The 22095-nt window shown below is 38.5% G+C and overlaps 1 protein-coding gene across 1 annotated transcript in view; it reads right to left on the reverse strand.

Moving 5' to 3' along the window:
• Positions 1-18780, reverse strand: part of LOC135713746 (novel acetylcholine receptor chaperone) — a 50185-nt gene extending 31405 nt beyond the window's left edge. The window contains exon 1 of the mRNA XM_065236977.1: positions 17692-18780. Coding sequence (XP_065093049.1) covers positions 17692-17865 — 174 coding nt within the window. The 5' untranslated portion in view covers positions 17866-18780. The remainder of the gene's footprint in view (positions 1-17691) is intronic.
• Between the last annotated feature and the right edge of the window lie 3315 nt (positions 18781-22095).

Genomic DNA, 22095 nt, shown 5'->3' on the forward strand with positions numbered 1-22095 from the left:
CAAGACACTGAAGAAGTCTGCACATTGTAGACGAAATACGCGTATCTGTCAAGGATAAGCAAATAAAGTAGTGGAATTAAATGGAAAATACTAATCCTTCTCTCTCTCATTATACAGGTATTCCACTAAGACGCCCACATTCATCAGGATTCTTAAAATGCTATTTTCTCGATTTGCTGATTTTTGTTATGGGACGGACATGCGAAGAGCAGCAGCATAGACATTCATATCGATTTTTAAATTAAGATTTAATTATTAAGTGTTTGACACTAAATCTATTGGTAGACAGCTCGACCCCTTTTTAAGTCCCAACGAGGGGCACTAAGAAGATATTTTTTATGAATGTAATCGCACTTATTTAAAATAGTTCCAGTCCAGAAAAATAGATGAATTTTTGATTTTTGTTCTATTTTAAATGTTGATTACGAATATGTATTTATTTCAATACCCCTAAACAACCCAATTACTCTTTTTATGTAGATTACAAAGCCCACACGTAGATAAACAAAATGTAATTATTTTCTACATCAAGACTATCAAAAGGGCATGTTCGTATTGGTGCGATTTGTTTGTGTAAGTAAGATGATTTTTTTTGTTATATGTGAGAATTTTTTAATTTACTGTTAGAACTGTCAATCGAAATAAAAATAAACAACAAAACAAACCCTATGCATACAAGGTAAGAATCAAACACCCGTTTATGTTTAAAAAAGTCTATTAATGGTTGGTTTACAGTACTTTTATCAAAACTTCAAAGTTGATGGTAACATTTCTTCAGTTCAGGCTCTTGATTGAGCCCATCAGCGCCTACACAGTGGAAATGGACACGGAATCACCGCATTTCTTCCATTTTGCCCGCATGTGCTGGATGTCCTTGGCTGCCCGCCGGTTCGTCGAAGTCGCTGCTTTGAAATTGCCCAGTATTTTTCGATTGGTCGAAATTCCGGGCAATTCGGAGGATTTATTAGCTTGGGGACAAAATCGATCTTGTTGGCAGCATACCACTCCAGAACCAACCGGTGGAAACTAACGATTTAAAATTGGTTCACTACTTTACTAGCCTATTGGTCCCAAGCAAATCGATTAACGTACCCCATTCTAGCCAAAATTCTAGTACTACACTATGTTTGTTTTGATTCGCTATGAAAGTTTTACAGATAAAATGAGGGGTTCGTGGATTTTCCTATGTTTCGAGGGGTGCATCGATTAGCTTGGGACCGAAGAGAGTACTAGAGCTGAGCCAAAAAGCACGTTTCTTCGGGACCTCCTAGTCTTAGAGTTACCTCTATGCCAGAACCACTTCGGAGTAGTGGCAGCTGGCCAAATCGAGCCAAAAGTTGATTTTGCCTCTATGATGGCGGATGAACGGCAATACACGCTTTTTCAAGCATTCTTCGATGTAAACTTGGGATGTTACAACTGCAAATCGCTTCCAAAGCATGGCCTACTTCGCGAACTTGTCGGCAAACAAGAACTTGAATCTTCCCGGCACATCCCCACGTCCAGTCGCGATGTAAAACTTTTGACCGGGAGGCTGCTTAAAATCGAGTTTGACGTATATTTCGTCATCGAGCAAAGTGCAACCCTTGTGTTTCGTCAAAACATGGTCGCACAAGAGCCTTGCACGCTTTTTGGCCACGGAATTCTGCTTCATGTGCTGGTTCAGATGTTTACAGCATGTTTAGATTTTCCAGGTGTTTGTGCACAATGTTTTTTTTTCTTATTTCGAGTTCCATTTGACGTTATTTCTGAACGCGATCGACTACTTTGATCAAACTTGCACCAGTTGTTCTCTACAAAAGTGTAAACAAAACATTGTCAAAGATTTTCTATTCCCAACGTGGCACACGAGGGGTGTACCAATTTATTTTTAGTCAGCCTTTATAGTAGAATCCATGTGAAACTTATGCGTCACTATTGGCGGGAAATAATACTAGTCGATGGTGATAAATTTATGACAGCCGGTTCAAATGTGTGAAATGTGATCATTATTATGGATGATACATGTAGGAATTTTGTCGAATTATGTAATGTTATGTTAATTTTCATTGCAATGTCATTGAAAGACAATGAAAATGCGGTTTTTGATGCGCCGATATTATTTAGGTTATATTTTGTATGATTTCAGTTTCCCATCCCGAAATCGACGTCCAAGTCAGTCTGCTGGATATACATACTGGATTATGTTGGAGACTCCGTGCTAGCGGATTTAGAGACCTAGCACATTGTGTGACTGGGCTATACCAGTAGATCAGCAGCAGACCAAGAATTGAGGGTAATAGCAAAGATGAATACTAAGATGAAACTGTCGCAAGAAAAACTTTCTATTTTAGTGTCCTCTTTCACGGTCCCTTTCATCCAATGAATACCCCCGGTCAGTGCTGCAAAATCTCGACAGTACACGGTGATATTGACAATTCTGCTTTGGTCACTCATTGGAGCTAACAGTCATAGTCAAGGCAAACCATGTCAATTGTCAATGACAATGCTGTCAGTGACGAACATGTGCAGATTTATTTATTAGCCAAATTTGTAACGAAATTAAATGACTTGAGCAAAACAATTACATGGATCCATTTTAGTGAACAAGTATTTTCGTCCTGAGCTACTTGGATAACAATAATGTGACACATAATGTACTAAATTACACTTTTTGTTACCAGGTGAATATTTGTCATTGACGAAAAAATGAATGAGATTTTGACGAAGGTTTTTTTGAGGATCAAGTCTGTCAGTGACTATGTGACGAACAATTTAGTCAATATCGCGCAAAAGTCTGTCAGTGACAATGACAAATCTCAGCACTGCCCCCGGTATTCAAGGTAATTTTGTGGTTTTACTGCCCCCTCGGTAGAGATGAAATTTTGCGCTCATTTTGATCAAAACAAACACACCAAAATCAAAGGTGTCCTATTTTCTAATTACTCGATTAACAACTAATCGATTTTTTTTGTTCGCTGTACTGCCATTTTTCCACCAATGAGAGTGCAGCACATGTTTGAAACGATCGGTGATGATCCTCTGGAGAAGTTAATGCTTATATCGGCATGATATAACCGATTACAAATATTTTACTTTTCGGTTCGTTAATCGATTAATCGATAATTCGAATGAGAATCGGTTATCACTAGATGAATGTGAAACGTCATTTCAAATGTATGGACCGTACATAAATAATGATACAATTTGAAAGGGACCGGGGCTCATCACAAATAACGTCCACACGCCCACACGGTAACTGAAATAAACACGAGTGTTCACCGGTTGGTAATAGGTTAGAGCTGCAAATTTCCCGGGAAGCGGCCACATAAAATTCATCTCAAATTACCTCACGACAACAAACTTTGGGACTTATATTCAACAAAGTCTGCTTCAACAAAATGATGGTAGCATTATCGCTCTTTCCCTGTTCTGTAAACAGTGGTGACCTTTCTCCACTGCGCAAACTTGTTGCACCCCGAGTTTGGAACCCGAAAAAGTGGAAATTTTTCCTCGTTGCATCCCGGATTAAGCCACCGATCCTGCAACAACGAAGTCAATTTTTAGCAGTGTAGCTTGCGTTTACGTAGTCTAAAAATCAACTTTTCCCTGATTGCAAGCAATAATATACTTGAAGTCACTTACCATTTCATAGAATACTACTTTTCCTATGATTTGATAAGCTTTTTGATCACCAAAACGTACAGAAAAAGGCGAATTTTCAATTTCAAAAGTGAAAATTCTAACGCGAGTCGCGTTTGACAGCTGTTTACATTTTCTATCAGCGCTACGACAACAGCGCCACTGGTGGCCGGTGACTGGTTGGATTTTACTGTACGCACAAATGTTGCATCAGATTCTGTAATATCTGGTCAACTTTTTTGGTCGACTGGATGCAGGGCGTCTTAATGAAGATCCCAATCATGGCATCGTGTTTCAGTGCATTGTTTTTAAAGTTCTGTGCAATATTATTCTGATTCGGATACAGGAGAAGATCGACTGCCGTCGGAGGGGCAACAGGCATGATTCCACGCCGGTAGATCTTGTGTGAACCATATCGCTACGCTCCGTTTCGCTGCAGAGGCTAATGGCAGGTCAGTAGGAAGTCTTCCATGATGGCGGCTCTTTGCTCCACTGGAGATGCCCAAGATACTTGAGAGAATATGTGATTTTTGTTTGATGTTAATGGATCATTTTAGATGGCTGAGTTTTGAACCCACCACAGCTTTCATTTGGCGCTACTGTATACGGACGAACCAATGTAAAATACTGTGGTAGCCACAGTACGGTGCTGTCAAAACCTCAGCATCTTCAATGATCCATTACCATAGATAACCCAAATAGACTATTGTACTGATAGCTAAATTTTGATGCCTCTGTAAACATTAGTCCGACACAGTTTATTTGGTGGGAAATTTCAATTAAATATTTTCTATTTTTTACGATAATTTGTTTATAACTCTCTAGAGAATTTGACCGAGTTCCTTCACTAGGAATGAGAAGATCATAAAATTAGGTTTGTGTCATATATCCACTGGTTGGCAATTCACCTACGCTGCCCCTCCTACCCAGCACATGCCTGCTATAACAAAAATTTCTACAAATCTATTCTCTAGTCATTCACGGCTCATTACGAGTGTAAAATGACACATAAATTAAATCTTTTCAGTGTCAACACGATGGACACAGGGTGTGTCGCAAAGTTTAAGAAGATTGCGGTAGCGTTATTTGAAATATCCACCCCCATTACAAAAGTGAAAAAAAATCACAGTTAACTAGGATGTGCAGGACAGTGTCTGTAGTACTAACAGCCTACTCTTATAAATCAGTTACATTTTCCCCAAATAAAAAAAAACTACCGACGAGTACTGTTCGGCTTGATAACGTCGGGACGCGCAAGATAAAATTAGATTTGAACTGAAAATAGCAAGCCGCGAGCAGTCCGTCTGCCGACACGCGATTCTGCCAACGTGGAACTGTCCACTCTCTGTGGTGCACAAATTTCCAACGACTGATGAGATATAACCTCAGAATCTCGCGCAATGTTGCACTTTTCACGCGCTGAAAACCGTGCTTGACAACATTGTTTCTCCGATTCTGTCCCACTGAAGATCACATGCTCGGTTTTTCCCTATCAGGTGATTCCTATATACTCGCGAAATGCCTTCCTGATGGTGTCTGGCCGGCAGAAAAAAATACGACAATGATCGAACTTCATATTCATGTTGGAAATTAGGTATGTATGCGGGTATATTTAGTTGGTGGAAGCGCAAAAATGTCTGCGTTGACACTAGAGTGAACCGAATTTTCCCAGCGCAACCAAACCAAATAAATAAGACATTACTTTTCGGTTAACCGTTGACGGACGGTGATGGCTTGTAGATGGTTGAAATGTTTTGTTCGCTTGCCACCAGCCGGCTTTATGTTTCGTTGCTCCCGTGGTTTGTGGTAGGTAATTTTCATCTATTTGAAACATTTTCGTTGGCAGGGATGGATCGCTCTTTGGAGCATTGTTCATAACTTTTTAATATGGAGGGCTAAACTTCAAAAGTATCGCACCCATGAGCCACAGTCTGTGTTTTCACTGAATATTCACTTGAGTGTTGCTTCACGGTGCGAAAATTTTGATATATATGATCTATATTAAAAAATAATGAATAATGCTCTCCGGAGATGAACCAGCGTCTGACTGAAAATCTCCCTAATAAAGACAACCAACCAACCAACCGAATGATGCTCTAAAGAGCGATCCATTCCTGTTCGGTTTTTGCTTGAAAAATAATCACTTAGTTTTGCTGATTGATGACGCACGGCGATGTGTCGTTCATCGTGATTGCTTTAGAAACGTCTTTGACGTAACGTAGAATTGTATCGTTGATGTATCAAAAACTAAATAATCTAACAAACTTACTAACCAATCCACAATACATCCTAAAATTGATGTTGATACAGCTGAGAATGTCAAGGGGCATAAGAGTGCCAAAAGCTATTTGGCAAACAAAGCACGGTGTCTGTGGTAGGATAACATTATTATAAAAAAAATCAGTATCGCTAAAACACCCCCAAACGAAATCATATGTGCTCCTCTTTTGTTTGAGGCTAGTATCAAAACTTTCTATCGGGAGTCAATTTTCCATATATTTGTTGAGCTTCAATGGTCGAGAGTAAGGATGGATCGCTCATTTGGGACTTTTTCATAATTTTTTTTATCTTAAAATAGCTGCAAAGCCACGCTCAATATTTTCACTGAAGGTACACTTGAGAGCGTTATATGATGCGGAAATTTAACGCAAGCATTCTATATTTAAAAAATATAATGAAAAAGTCCCCGAAAGAGCAATCCATCCCTGGCCAAGAGAGTAAATGTTTTAACATGATTTACACTGAAAAATACAAAACAAAAAATGAAAATTGTTCTAGAACTAGAACTAAACATTTCCATATAAAAAAAAGTAACCCTAAGCTTTTGTTTGGTGGGTGTTTTAGCGATTCTGATTTTTTTAAAATAAGTTTTTCTTCCAGAGACACCGTGAAACACACTAACTTTCCATGGCATAGCTTTTTCACTATTCAATCAAGCCATCACCATTAGTTTTGAATAGTATCTTAGTGCTTCAGTTTCTGTTCTATTAGCTGAGTCTTAGCCATTATTTTACTCAATCTCAACCAAATAAATTGCAGTACTACTCGGCTTTTTTGGAGCGCATCGACAATAATGGTTGAAATAAAACTGACTTTGTGTTTTTGCCTATCCAAATGGAAAGGCAAAACCCACCATGGGTGAGTTAACAAATTTCGTTAAATCAATCGATTTGAAACCTATTGACATGGACGCCACACATCGGATAGAGAATGCGCTTCACATCAATTTAGAATCTGAAGCAAATATCCAGCTTGAAAAGCAACCAAACATGGACAACAAGCAGGACGAAGATAAACAGGACGATACAAAGCAAGACCATAGACAAGGACAAAAGCAAGACAAGGACAAAGTTTATTTATTTGTCGTCAATCAGTGTAGACCGTTTTACAATTGTTGTCTAAAGTGCTATTTTTACAATTTTGTCTATGTTTATATTTTTTATAATATGTCTTAAGAACAAGTTAAAACATTACTTCTAGTTGACGTTATGCGACGAATTAAAATATTGCTTTAATTTGGTTTTTGTCATTGTAAAGTCAATGTTATCGCAGTGCTTATTATATGTATCCATCATTTGGTTCAAGGGTCCAAATTTGGCATAATTCGTACGATGACGATTTGTAGCAAATATATTTCTATTTCGTAAATGCCTAGATGGTGTATATAAATTTAAGGATGACAATAGTTCTATTGAATCAATTCGATGTGATACGATATCGTTTACGAAAGAAATCATAGCAAATTCACGACGCTTTTTTAATGTTTGGATATTTATGAGCATACACCGAGCTGTGTAAGATGGCAGAGGAAATACAGTCCAACCTAACTTGCGGAGTGCATACAATAGAAACTGCTTTTGAACGGACTCTATTCTTTCTTCGTGTGTGATTGAAAAAGGTGACCAAACTATGCTGCAATATTCTAATATCGATCTTACATAAGCAATGTACAATGTTTTAATCGTATACGGATCGTGAAAGTTATAGCAGAAACGTTTTATGAAACCAAGCATGTTGTTAGCTCTGTTAATAATTGTGTTATAATGATCGGTGAAAGTAAGTTTTGAGTCCAAAATAACACCTAGATCCCTGACTCTATCACACTTTTCTACGATCTGGTTTCCTAAAGTGACTGTTATATCGGGTAGCTTTTGTTTTCTACTAATGGTAATGTAATTAATTGTAGCAGGCTTTTTTGACACCAAGTATGGAATATTTGAATTTCCTCTTTGCCATTCCACCCTAACTTGGCACCTATGCTCATACACCTTAAAAATATGATCAACCAGCAGCCAAAATTTTAAAAATTTACTGCCTTTTTAAACTTTTTTTGAGATGGTAAAAAAATAACAATGTCTCGAGCAATCTGAGGGGTAAACTCCATTTCATAAAGAAATTTTATTTTATTTCTTGGAAATTTTCTCAACTTCTACGAAGTTTCATTAACTTCTTCCAAGTTCCAAGTAGCAACTTGAAATTCAAAAAAAGTTCCAAAAAGCATCAATAAGCCAAGGGGTAATCAATTCTGCACACTGTGCCAAAACACAGCACGGCACACTATTCGGCACGATAGGGCACACTTTGACTAGTAGGAACCAAACGATATCACATAAAATGGCATCACTGTTGAGTGTTGACGTTTTGCCAATCGTTGCTAAGGTTGACTACTCGGTTGAATACTTTGTTTACTTAAAAGTGAAGCTAGTGAGAGAATTTATTGTCATATACAAAACAGGTAAAACAACGAATCAATCAATAATTTAAGAACGATAAACAGGTTTCGAGGATTGCTCAGAAAAAATCTCTAAGTTTTCTCTGAACCGTGAATCTCTTTAAATCTAGCAAAACTCAATACATCTCATTCGATTAACAACTAAATTCCCAGTGGCTCGTGATTTCATCCAGAACAGCTTCTATTCGGGATTGACTTCAATCTAGTTCATTCACACCATGGCTGGTCGAGAGGGTCTTGTCGCAGTCAAGACGACTAAAACTGGTTACCTCCAGTGACCGACGGTTGGTCAAAAGCTACCTATGGTGCAAACTGGTTGAATTCCGTGATCATTAAAATCAAAAACAAACCTAGAGACAATGAACGTTAGTTTATACACTTTCGCAGTCATTGGTCTCAATTGATATTGGCTACGATGGGATATCCACAGAACTTTATAGGGATGTCCATATAGTTTTGAATGAAGTCCCAGTACTGCTGGGGGAAGGTATAGGTATTAACCCCACATATTCCATCAGACCTGGATTGCAGAAACCAAAATAAGGCTTTTATCATCGGATGTGATGCAAACGCCCATCATACGATATGGAGCAGCTCCGGAATCAACAAAAGGGGTGATTGTCTATTTGATTTCATTTCACAACATAATATTGACATATGTAACTCCCCGACATTTGTTAATGCGATAAGGGAAGAAGTTTTGGACCTTACTCTTTGTAGTTCAATACTTTCTGATCGAATAGTAAATTGGCATGTATCAGACGAAATTTCTTTATCTGATCATAAACAAATTATGTTTGAATTTAAGGCTAATGAAATACTGAAGGAGGTTTATAAAGATCCTCGAACTATATAGCACAATTATGAAGAGTCAACATGAACCCATTTTCAATAATATTGATACCATTACAAAGCTAGAAAAAGTTGCTAATGACTTAATAACTAACATGAATCAGGCTTACAATGCCAGTTGTCCTACAAAGGAGCGCTCGACTAATAGAGATGTTTCCTGGTGGAATGATAGATTAGAAAAATTACGGAAAAAAGCTAGGAAACTATTCAACCGTGCAAAATTTTCTTCAAACTGGTCTCAATATAAAGAGGCGTTAACTGAATATAACAGAGAAATAAGAAGATCCAAGCGGAAAGATTGGAGACACATGTGTGAAAACATAGAAAGCACTCCTGAAACTGCAAGACTTCAAAAAGTTCTCTCAAAAGATCATTCTAACGGTCTTGGAACTCTCAAAAAGACTGACGGACATTTTACTGAAAACTCAAAAGAAACTCTGGAACTGATGATGCAAACCCATTATCCAGGGTCCCTTCCTACTGATGATCAACTACAAAATCATGATTGCATGCAAAATGCCACATCTTCAGACCGTGGTGAACGTGATAGATCTACCGAAACAAATGTCTCACTATGTGGGCTAGAAATGTCAAATGAAGAGGCTGAAAACTTTGCCATTAGAATATTTACAAACTCAAGAATTGAATGGGCGATAGATTCTTTTAGTTCTTTCAAATCCCCTGGCCCAGATGGAATTTTTCCAGCACATATTCAAAATTGTAAATCTATAATAATTTCTGTTTTAGTTAAATTGGTCAAGTCTAGTTTCTTATTGAGATACATCCCAAAAAAATGGCGACAAGTCCGAGTGGTATTCATACCAAAGGCGAACAAAAGAGATAAATCTTCACCAAAATCATTTAGACCAATAAGCTTGTCATCATTATTTTTGAAATTAATGGAAAAACTCATAGATGAATATGTCAAATCAGAAATACTTCTTAATAAACCATTATGTAAGACACAATTTGCTTACCAGTCAGGCAAGTCAGCAATAACAGCTCTTCATACTCTTATTAATAAAATAGAAAAATCCTTTGCGGCTAAGGACATTCTACTAGCAACGTTTCTTGATATTGAAGGTGCATTTGATAATGCATCTTTCACGTCGATGATAAGCGCCATGAGAAATCGTGGTTTTAATAAAAACATAATCAACTGGGTTGTAGAAATGCTATCCAAAAGAGAAATATCAGCTAATCTAGGAGATTCAGTAGTGAAAGTAACAGCTGTAAAAGGCTGTCCTCAAGGAGGTGTTCTTTCTCCCCTTCTGTGGTCCCTAGTTGTTGATGACCTTCTTATAAAACTAAAGCACCAAGGATTCGAAATAATTGGGTTTGCGGATGACATTGTCATTATAGACCGTGGAAAATTCGATAAAGTTGTTTCCGAAAGAATGAAAAAAGCATTAAAATTCACACTATCGTGGTGCAAAGATGAGGGATTGAATATCAATCCTACAAAAACAACTATTGTACCTTTTACTAAAAGACGTAAAATCTCTATCAATGATCTTAAACTAGGAGACGTAAAGCTGTCACTATCTTTAGAAGTAAAGTTTTTAGGAGTAACTTTAGATAGTAAACTCTGCTGGAACAAACATATTGATCAACAAATAGGAAAAGCAACAAATGCTTTTTGGACCTGCAAAAGAACTTTTGGAAAAAAATGGGGTCTGAAGCCAAATATGATACACTGGATATACTCGGCTATAGTTAAACCCAGGATTACCTACGCCTCACTTATATGGTGGCCGAAAACTAAGCAATAAACGGCACAAGTCAAACTAAACAAGCTACAAAGGCTTGCTACTATTTCCATAACTGGAGCAATGCGTAGTACTCCCTCTACAGCCTTGGATGCTTTACTCAATATCCTTCCTCTTCATCAATTTATTCAACTGGATGCAGAGAAAAGTGCTCTAAGGCTCAAACGGTCCATGAATGTCTTCGATGGAGATCTTATTGGACATTTGAGCATTCTAAAAGAGTTTAAGATAAGTCCATTAATATTGATGAACGAAGATTGCATGCTAAAGCGACATTATTTCAACCATAATTTCCAAGTTCCTGGTGTGACTCGCGTTGACTGGGATTGCAGGAAGACTCAATATTAGTCCTGGATCATTAATCTTTTATACAGATGGCTCGAAACAAGATAATATGGTCGGGGCTGGTATTACCGGCCCTGGGGTTAACTTTTCGGTGTCCATGGGAAATTGGCCGACAGTATTTCAAGCTGAAATATATGCCATCTTAGAATGTGCAGCGATTTGCATAAAAAGAAACTATAAAAATGCGAATATATGCATTTGTTCAGATAGTCAAGCGGCGCTGAATGCTTTGAAATCAAAAACTTACACGTCAAAACTGGTGTGGGAATGTACTAAACTATTGCAGCAACTGTCCTGTCGAAATACGGGTAACCTTTATTGGGTTCCTGGTCATTGTGGAATCGAAGGAAACGAAAAAGCTGATCAATTGGCAAAAATAGGGTCATCCACGAAATTCATCGGTCCTGAACCATTCTTTGGACTTTCTTTTTGTGCTTTAAAAATGGAGCTAAAAAAACTGGGAAAAAACAAAGGTACAGTACAACTGGACCAGTACCTTAAATTCTCGGCAATCTAAACGTTTTATAAAGCCGAACGCTTTTCATACACAAAACTTACTTAATCTTTCAAAAAAAGATTTGAGTACATACACTGGTTTGATAACAGGACACTGTCCTTGTAAATATCACCTGAAAATCATTGGTAAACTTCATGAAGATAAATGTCGCTTTTGTAACTTAAAGAGTGAAAGCTCTGAACATTTGCTGTGTGACTGTGTTGCACTATTTCATAAACGATGCAGATATCTTGATAAGGGTCTGATGAGACCTTGGGAAATCTGGGCTGCTGCTCCCAATCAGGTAATAAATTTCATAAGGAATGTATTACCTGCTGGGGATGATTGCTTACAACAGTAGTGGTAGTTACTCAAACAATAGTGGCTTACCGCTACGTTATGGCATAAATAAAAAGAGGATACACCACAATAGATCAAAGTAATGGTCGTGGTGGTATTATGTCCCCAACATAGGAAAAAAAAAACTCGTATCAAGGGACCCCAGAACGATGGCTGGTCTACCGGTCGGTCAACTGTAAGGCCTTGCTCATTACTGAAAATTTGATTTGAGGCTTTATTAAAAACAGGCCCGAGGATGTTGCTCCTAGAGTGGGATTGAATTCTCGCCCGTTCGAAGTCTGAGCTACTTTAGTCGGGAATAATTTGACAGAGAGCAGGTGGCAATTTCATCCATCATCGATCGGGTTACGCCTTTGTTCCTGTACATCTGCAAGAAACCAACAGTAGGGACATCGAGCCGGAATATGGTGGATGGGTTGAACACAGTACAGGTTTGATGGCTTCCACTTTCTCTTCCACCTCCTGATCCGCAAACGCACTAATGAGAATGAAGGGAAGCTGAATGCAAATGAATGTACACACAATAAAAAAAGTCATAACTCTCGGGGTTGCCAAACTCATGGACTATTGACACATTGATAGGCACACTTCGATTGAAACTACGTTCGGCATAGCACTTGGCACAGCTTTCGGTACAGCTGAATTACTCGGCACGGATTAAGGTGTGCAGAATACCAGTTGAATACCCCTTGCAATAAGCACTTTTTTTTTATGAACTTCAGGCAAGACTGAAAACATGGCCGCAACAAAGTTCTGAACAAGTTCTCAGTGGAATTTCTTAGCAACTTTAAAGCTTCTAAAAAGTTCCCTGCGGAACTTCTTAGCAACTTGAAAGTTTGTTAGTAACAAAGTTTCATGTATGTGAATATGAAACGATCAGTGGCTCAAATAAATAATTGTTCTTATATTTATGCATTGCATCAATATTCTATCCAAAAAATAAAAAAGAATAAAAATAAAGCGCAAATTTCCTAGATTCAAATCCGTGTATTTGGCATGCGATCTATGAACACTAAGCACTGCGCCAAAAGTGTGTTGGAATACGCTGCGGGCAAACACCAATTTAAAATTCATCAAGGTGTTGTGTTTCGTATTCAAGTCAGTCAGCTGGCATTGAAAACTCTAACAGTAGGCGGGACAACAGCTTACTTTAATATATCTCAGGAGACGTAGTGGTTCGTGCTGGGGCTCTCACGTAGATGAACTGGGTTTAATTATCTAATACTCTAATTCTCTACTACTAATGCTGATAAATCAATACGCGTTAAGACCTGACTTTAGAATTAACTTTCATAAAAGTGCGAACCAAATATAAAATTGGTGTAGAGGACAAAAAACCTTTTTTTAAACTTATTATAAAAAAGTGCTGTTCAAGTTCCTCCAGAAGCTGCTTAGAATGCTCTCAAATTATGGGACCAGAACTTTCAAGTTCTTATAACGACTTAAAAATGAGGGTGCTTAGAATTCTGTAGACCACCTTCAACCAAGCTGCTTAAACATCAAATAGCCTTTCATCAGAACTTTTGGTTTCAGTGTTTACTCGGCTGTCGACAAAAGCAGGCCACTCTCGATGTGTGCCACGCGATCGTCTGTTTTCTCGGCAGCAACCATTGTGTGGTCCTCTTCATTGTTCTTCATCAGCAGTTCTTTCGGTCGATGCGTCGTCGACTTTGGAAAGCAACCGTTTCGTGATGAGTGTGTGAGAGATGACCACGTTTTGCGTCCATTGCTGCAATGGACGCGCTCTGACCCTCGTTGGCGTAACTGCCATTCAATGAAACTACTAGAAGCGGCTCCAGTTCTGATGAATGAGGCTTTTTGGATAGCGGAAGATAAAGTGTTTATTGTGTTGTACCTTTTGACTATAGTTTTAAGATGTATTGTATAGTGACCAAGAATCCTCGGCTCTGTAAAGTTAATTCGGTTGAGCCTTATCAAATAAATTAATAAACAAAAAAAAAAGAACTTTTGGTTTCTTGGTATGTAAAGATATGTTTGAGATATTCAAATATTTGAAACAAGCAGTTCAGTATGGATAATATTATCAATGAGTGTGTGTATTCCCTCTAACTCCCACTGGCCGGCAGTGTTATTATGGAAGAACTCTCTCTACAGTGTTGCATTTATGGTCATTGTAGACAGCTTTAGTCCGGGAGTTAGAAAATGATAGCTCTATTGCAGATCCAGCAACCCATTTCAGAATGTCTCGAGAGTCACGCCCATTCCGAGGTTACTTTCACTTACAATAAGCCCCGCATGTATGCATCATCGTTATCAAATGGATTTGATTGGTATTACATACACGCTTCTAGGTTCAAAAATATTCTTCTGGTATTTAGTTTATGTTTTGTTTTTCAAATTCTAAAATGTATTTGGACTGGTCTCACCATGTTAGTTTGATCCTCCAATGGGTTCCGTAGTTTTGATTTTCTCTAAGTTTTGCATCTCATTTCGTGATGCACTTTTGTCGTCGTAATACTTCCTTCAACGAACACAAATTTACATTGCCATGGTCATCTGGGAGGAGGTTCGCGTCTAGTGCTTTCCCCAGGAACAGTTCGCGGCCACCAACTACCACCCGTCCAGTCTTGGGCGTATCCAGCGAGGCATCTTTCATATTGCTCGCAATCTCCGACACCGGCGAGAGACAAGCACCCGAGCACTTTTGCAAGCGGAAAACTTGCTGATTCACGGCAACGTCGGCCACCGAATCACCACCAAAACTCGCAACGGACACATTATCAACACATTCCCGGGCTAATTCACCAACCGGACCGATCTCTCAATAGAAATACAAGCCGAAAGTGTAGCATCCAAACTCGGAGAACCGGGCTCCTGGGAGGCAATGAAAATCGACACCGAACAATGGAACTGAAGCTACGTCGTATATTTTGGAGACAGACAAAACACGATATATCACTAAATGATAACTTTATGAATACTTGAAACTAAATTTCAGCACACAAATTAAAAAAATTAAAGCAAAAAATGTTTAATTCACTGGCGAAAAATACGCAGCAAAAGAAAAACACGTCAGCTTTCAAGTGCGGCCTACTGCGATCCCAGTATGGATAATATTAAGAATTGCATAAAAATTAAATGCACTTTTTTCGCGAAATGTTCCGAAATAATTTGGTGTGTAGCTACTTAGGTTTAGTACTCTGTAATAAACCTTAGTAGCTGATTCTTAGTTTATTTTCGTATTTAAAGCTCCATTGTATGTAGCTTTGAAATGCGTTGATCAATTTTGATAAATTTTTCACCAGTAACTGTTTTCAAAAGTTTCTGGCTCCGATCACTAGGGGCGCGGTGGTACATTGACATCTGCGTCCAAATTTACTTTAAACCAAGCTTTACTCAGTGCACTAGTACAGTGAACTATCTACAACTCAATATTCAAGGGACCATCGAGTTATAGAATTATCCAGTAACAATCCCATACAAAATCGCTATCACAGTAGCCATGAAATTAATGTTTACTATGGTTCTATAACTCGATATCGAGCTAGTGGACATCGAGTTGTGGAGAGTTGACTGTATATGAGTTCTGGTAGGTTAGCTCATTTGTGCAATACTGAATACAGTGACTTCTTGTTATTAACAAAAAAGCGTATTTTTTGCTTTCTTTACATTCATAAAATCCATCGAACAATAAATGTAATGACATGGAGAGGCAACCGACTTTCACTGAAAATGCGGGGTGCATTAATTGCATCGAGGTAGTGCATGAGCTGAAAACGAAGTGGGTGACACACTAGCGAATGAATCTTTGAAAAATCTTCTATCATTTTTCGCATCTCCTTGTATCGCACTTCAACTTTTTGTAGGAAATCTTCAGACATCAATCTTCTTTCTATCTACACACTTAGTTTTTTCTACCGAGCTCGGTTGTGCAAATCTCGGTAAAAATAAGTTTCACTGAGATCTCAGCAAAAGTGACATTTCCGGAGAACTTGGAGATTAGGGCGTAATTGCTTTTGTAAACAAACACATAATTTGCCGATTTCTCGCGTATAAAAAATTAACAACACAAACAGGTAGATGAATGGTTTCTCTATCATTTGGTATAGTTTGTTTGCAAGATTGTTCTTTTACTCACGAAAAATCGGTGATTGACATGTTTGTTTACAAAAGCAATTACGCCCAAATCTCAAAGTTCTCCGGATTTGATTGCTGAGTCTAGGATAATGCTTAGCTGAATCTCAGCAAACAAATGAAATGTTTGCTGAGATCTCAGTGCAACTTTTTTTGCCGAGATTTGCACAGCCGAGCTCGGTAGAAATAACTTAGTGTGTACACACTCAGAAATAACTTATTTTACATGTGACGGAATCCGTCTTTGACATAAACGATGAGACGTAAACAAACATGTCACACACTTAGTTTTCTTTTACCGAGCTCAGCTGTGCAAATTTCGGCAAAACAAGTTTTGCTTAGATCTCAGCAAACATTTCATGCGTTAGCTGAGATTCAGCTAAGCTTTTTCCGAAAGTCAGCAATCAAATGTCACTTTTGCTGAGATCTCAATGAAACTTTTTTTACCGAGATTTGCACAGTCGAGCTCGGTAGAAAAAACTAAGTGTTAATGTAATATTTATTAAGGGCTCCGTGACTGAAAAGCTCGTTGCTCAACGAAAAGTACACTTGATTGAGCTATATTTCGCGTCTGTTGTGACTCAAATTTATGTCAAAATTGACGCTCGTATATGTCACTTTCAGAGCACCTAAATTTACATGATTTTTTTTTCTAAGTGTGTACTCAGCGTGCGCGCAGTTAACCACAGCAAAACAAAATCATTCCTGCATCGCAGAAAGAGTCGCCCCCTCGGCTGTAAATTAAAATGAAATTAATATAAAAGGATGGGTAGCTGCCTCCCTGGCCACGATAGTGATGATATTATCAAATCTTAGGGATAAGATATAGCTGGTAATGTATTAAAATTATCCAAAAAAAGCATTGGCAGAAAACTGGGATTAAACATAACTTAGGAAGTCGTGTTGCCCAAAACGTGAAGGCACTGTATTTTTTTTTTTTGATAACTGCTCTTCATGACCATAATAATAACATTTGCCTTCCATGACGACGTCAAAAAGATGAACAAAACCGGATATCTCTATGAAACGTGCGGTACACATGCATATTATTTATTCATATCAAAGTCTCTAGATGAATAATTCAACTGAATTACACCATCGCCATGAATTATGCATTGTAAGACGAACATCAAGGAACAGCATAATTAAATTACACTTTGAGAAAAACAGGAAATTACTCCTGCCACCTCCTCCTGCCATATAACCTGTTCATGGCATCGCTTAGAGTTATGAAAAACAACATCTTTCGTACTCAACCGCACCAGAATGTAACCAGAACGTAAAAAAGGGTGCTCCACCTAAACCTAGTACATATACATCGTAAACAGTCGGTTGACTAGTAGTGTTTACATCGTCGTCGATTGCGCCACACCCACACACATATCCAACGGTAGGCAACAACATTCTCAGACCAAACTTACCAAATCCCGATGCAGATCCTTGCTAATGTGCGGCGTGAGTTTCATCAGTCCGATAAAGATGAAGAACAACCCCAGCAGGATCGAGAGGCTTTTGAGCACTATCGAACCCATCCGCTGGGTGTTTGCGGCGCTGGAGGAGGCCATTGCCGGCTGCTGTGCACTGGCGGTCGTCATGGCTGCCCTTCGGTAATGATCACAGAGGATTCTCTTTCAATTAGATTTATTTTCTATGTCCGCTTTTCTCGTCTCGTTTCAAACGGGAGAGCGTGAAAACTCACAAGTGTCACTTACTCGCCGAGGGAAAATCACTTTCTGTTTTGCACTCTTTTGCCTTTATTTTGTTGTTGTTGTATGTGCTATTTGAATTTTTCGTATTTTTAACCTAAGAATCACAGAGAAATTTCGAATCCGCTTATTTTTCTTCTCGAACAACTTTTGCTGCGCTTCCTCAGCTTTCTTCTCGTGTCACGCGTGAACCCAACATTCATACACCGATTGCCATTCCTTGGCTTTCATCCTTTTTTTCCACACATGGGACTAGTGGGAGCTTCCTGCCGGATCGATTTTTTCTCTCTCGTTATTTATTTTTAATTTTCCACCCGCCCGATTCACTCTTTCACGCTCACTTCACTTGCACTAATTGATGGGAAAATGATCTGCTTTTAAAATTAGACACCAACCACCAGAAGCAGCCACCGTATTTCGAAAGGGAATATTTTATTCCTTTGCTCACTGTTTTCGTCGCACTTCAAAGCAATCGATTTTCTTAAGCACTAAAATTCAGGGAACTTTTTTCACCTCCATGTGACACACAAGGTTCGGCTTACCGAAGCAAGGAGAGGTGAATTTATCCTGTCTGGATGACGGCTGCAGCTTTGGGGGTTGTTGGGACACTGTTCGGCAAAAAAAAAAGTTGGAAGCGAATGCTTTTTTTATGGCGTACTGAGGAGGGGTTGTTCACAAACACACACACAAACAGAACTATTTATGATAGGGGCAGGCAGTGGTATTAGATTTTCTCTGCGGTTTTCAGTTCAAAGATCTTATGATGGCTCGTGGTCGTGTTTCTCGTTCTGATCTCTACATCACACTGGCTGGCACCGATGGTCGGCAGTGGCGATTTTTCCGTCTGGCTATTGCTGCTATGCGACGCGCTGTAACTACATGCCATCAACCACCACCAAAGAGGATGATGGGAGGTGAATTTTCCTCCCGCTTTTGCTTCGGAGCGAGAGAGACAGAGAGAGAGTAAAGTAGAGAGGAATTGCGAGAGAATTTGTGGCGAAAGAGCGAGAGCGTGTGTGTGCGGTGTTTCCTTGGCGGTGATGCGATGCGGTTCCTTTTCCGGTTGATTGATTGTAGGCGATGTCCTTTCGCGAATGTTATTACGGTTTCTCTCACACACTTGGACGCTCTCTCGCCTCAAGCGATTTTGAGCATAACGAAAGGCATCTAAAGAGGGTGGGATGAGATGCACTGCACGGTCGATGAGATCAACTCAAAATTGGTGGTTTTTCAATCAAAATCGACAAAACTTAGGGGACAATGGTACAAAACGCACCACCCTAATAAACAAATACTATAAACGAACTGTATCCCGGATGGGTAATCTATCACACAAATGGTTTGGGTGATACCCCGAACACGTCGTTAAGCTCTCTTTTATGGTTATTAGGGCAGCTGACTTTCATTTGCGTTTTCCATGGATTTTTCGTAACTTTTTTATGTCCTATCAAGCAGCATTTCCAGCTGTGCCGGTGGTGTAGTGGTAAGTGTGATTGCCTCTCACCCCAAAAGGTCTGGGTTCACCGGGATTTTCTGAGACATGCAATCTTCCTTCGGGAAGGGAAGTAAAGCCGTTGGTCCCCGGTCTATGAGTTGATGGGTCGATATGTAGGGTCCAGGTGTGGGAACTGCCTTCCCAAGTAACCACCAAGCCCGTTAATAGCCATCTAATCGCCCTATCTTCGATATAAGGTTGTTATAGGGCTTTAAACCCGTATATCAGCATTATATTACAAAAAAAACAATTAGCGTCGGTAGCATTGGCAGTCAGTACGGACAACAACACAGCAAAAAAAGTTGTTGAATATTACATCGAAACTGATGCAACCAGGTCAATCCATCGGTTGTGTAATATCACATTGTACGATGTACATCGATTTTGCGAACAAAATTACATCCATTGATGTAATATTGTATCTGCTTTTTGCTATTACATCATTATTTCATACATCAGCTTGAATTACGTTGATCGATATTACATTTTTTTTTGCTGTGAAGATGGACGGAAAAAAATCAAGGGAAAAAAAAACAGTGCTTCTAGCATATCGGGGTGTGCTTTGTACCGTTCTCCCCTATAGGTCACTCGCTTCTCCCTCGGTTTTTCTTGAAAAATCTGCTCGAATATGAAAATCGACGAAAATTTTACTCAGTCTAAGAGTATACTGAGTGAAATCTCTTGCGATTTTCCTATATTCGAAAAGTTTTTTTTTCTGGAAAATTAAGGAAAATGTAATATCCCGTTCACACTACAGTCTTTATTACGTGATATAGCCTATATCTTAATATGTATGGCGTTTGATACTCTATTATCACGTTTTTGATATTATCTAAGTGTTCAGTTTTTGTTCAGGAAATTTAATTTTTATTTTGTTCGATATTATTTCAGATTTCGCACCTAATTAACCACTTCATTCGAGCAGTTAACATGACGTTTACTACCACTCGAACATTATTTTGAGAATTTTTCTTCTAGAACCACAAGAAAAGTAGCAAAAATTTGTGCGTTTCATAAAAAAATAGAAATTAGTTGGTCCAGTTTTGTGAAATCGCTGGTAGAAAGTCACGCCAAAACTGCTTGACAAAGTGGTTAATTAGACTCCTGCGCTAAATTTCGCACTGGTCATCAAATTTAAATATTGAGCTTTTTAAAATTTTCTAGAGCTCGAATCCATTAGTGCGGGTTGCCAGTACTGTTTTAAAGCTACTACTGCTTACAAATAAGTCGAATTTTATTTTTTTTATCGCCTGTTCGAACATACTACTTGGCAATTATTTTTGACACAGGAGTCCAAAGTAGTGCAAATTTGCAAAAACGATACAGAGTTATATTTTTTCAACTGTAGATTAAGTTTTGAAGCATCTCAGATGAATCAATTTATCAGGAAGAAGTTAAAAAGTGTTCCGCTTCCTCTGTCTCAAGGCACGAATTTCTGCTCACATCACTATTTTTGACGTTCTTCTATTCACCGGCAGAGGTTGAATCGATCGCTTAGTTCTATTAAAAAGGCCTATTTCAAACTAGAACAGAAACGCACCCGTTGCAATGCTTACGCCGTTCGCAATGCTGTTGTATTTTATGAGGACTGTTTCAATTTGAAACTAGAACAGAAACGCACCTCTCGCAATGCTGAGTTGCAGTTTCAAATCAAATTCGAATAATCGAGCACTATTTCGCACCAGATTTTCAACTGCTCGACTATTCTGTTTTATATCTGAGCGGGTTTGAAACTCGAATGGAACTCTGTTTCTAATTTCTTTGGATATTTTTGGTGAGCTTCATACAGTCAAAGCCACTAAAGCCCAGATGTCACTGAAAACATAAAAAATAAGAATATAAAGAAGAAGGAGGGGCTGTGAACCATTTGCAGAGTTAAATTCAACTCGTGCACACCAAAAAATTCTGAATTTTACTGGCGATGTAAACATCCATGCATGCAAACATTGATACAGGTAAACTTCCTTTTCACGTAAACTAGCAGCTTGCAAGAAATGTTGCAAACAAAAGTGGACAGTTGCATACAATATATGGAATACTGCATGACATGTCTCATAAATTTACACGATCTATGATCTAAACTTGTATGATATATGACGCTCCATTTATGTGCATCTTAGTAACGGAAATTTACACTACATTTTTTTAGCTGTGTGGTTAAAAGTATCATTTCGAAAGATATTTTCCATTTTCGAAAATCTCTGTGTTATATAAAAATTTCGTTAAAAACTCAGCCACGGTTGTCAAAATCTAACTTCTTGTCTCTCAGAAATAATCATGCTGGTATACCAGGGTTAATCGATAACTTACCATCTGTCAAACTGTAACCAAAAGTTTAAAAAACACATCCAAATGGTTCAGAGCCTAATCTGACAGATGGCAGATGGCCAAGGGAAAACGTGGTGAGGAATCGAAATCTCACTCTGTTATCGAATTTGCAGGTAATTAAATTGAAATTATTGCTTCTAAAATGGATTGACTTTGCAGTTGAAGAAAGGTTAAAAGGAAGTGTTCAAAATTTAGGAAAATACTCGGGAAAATATTAAAAACTTTGAGTCTGTTAGCTAGCTGAGTTTTTTCTAGCTGCTGTCAGCATTTTCAGTGCAGCGTGATTCCTGCGATTC

The sequence above is a fragment of the Ochlerotatus camptorhynchus genome, unplaced genomic scaffold (assembly GCF_037179485.1).
Source record: "Ochlerotatus camptorhynchus isolate MF236.1 unplaced genomic scaffold, CSIRO-AGI_Acam_v1.1 ptg000577l, whole genome shotgun sequence".
NCBI classification, from domain to species: domain Eukaryota; kingdom Metazoa; phylum Arthropoda; class Insecta; order Diptera; family Culicidae; genus Ochlerotatus; species Ochlerotatus camptorhynchus.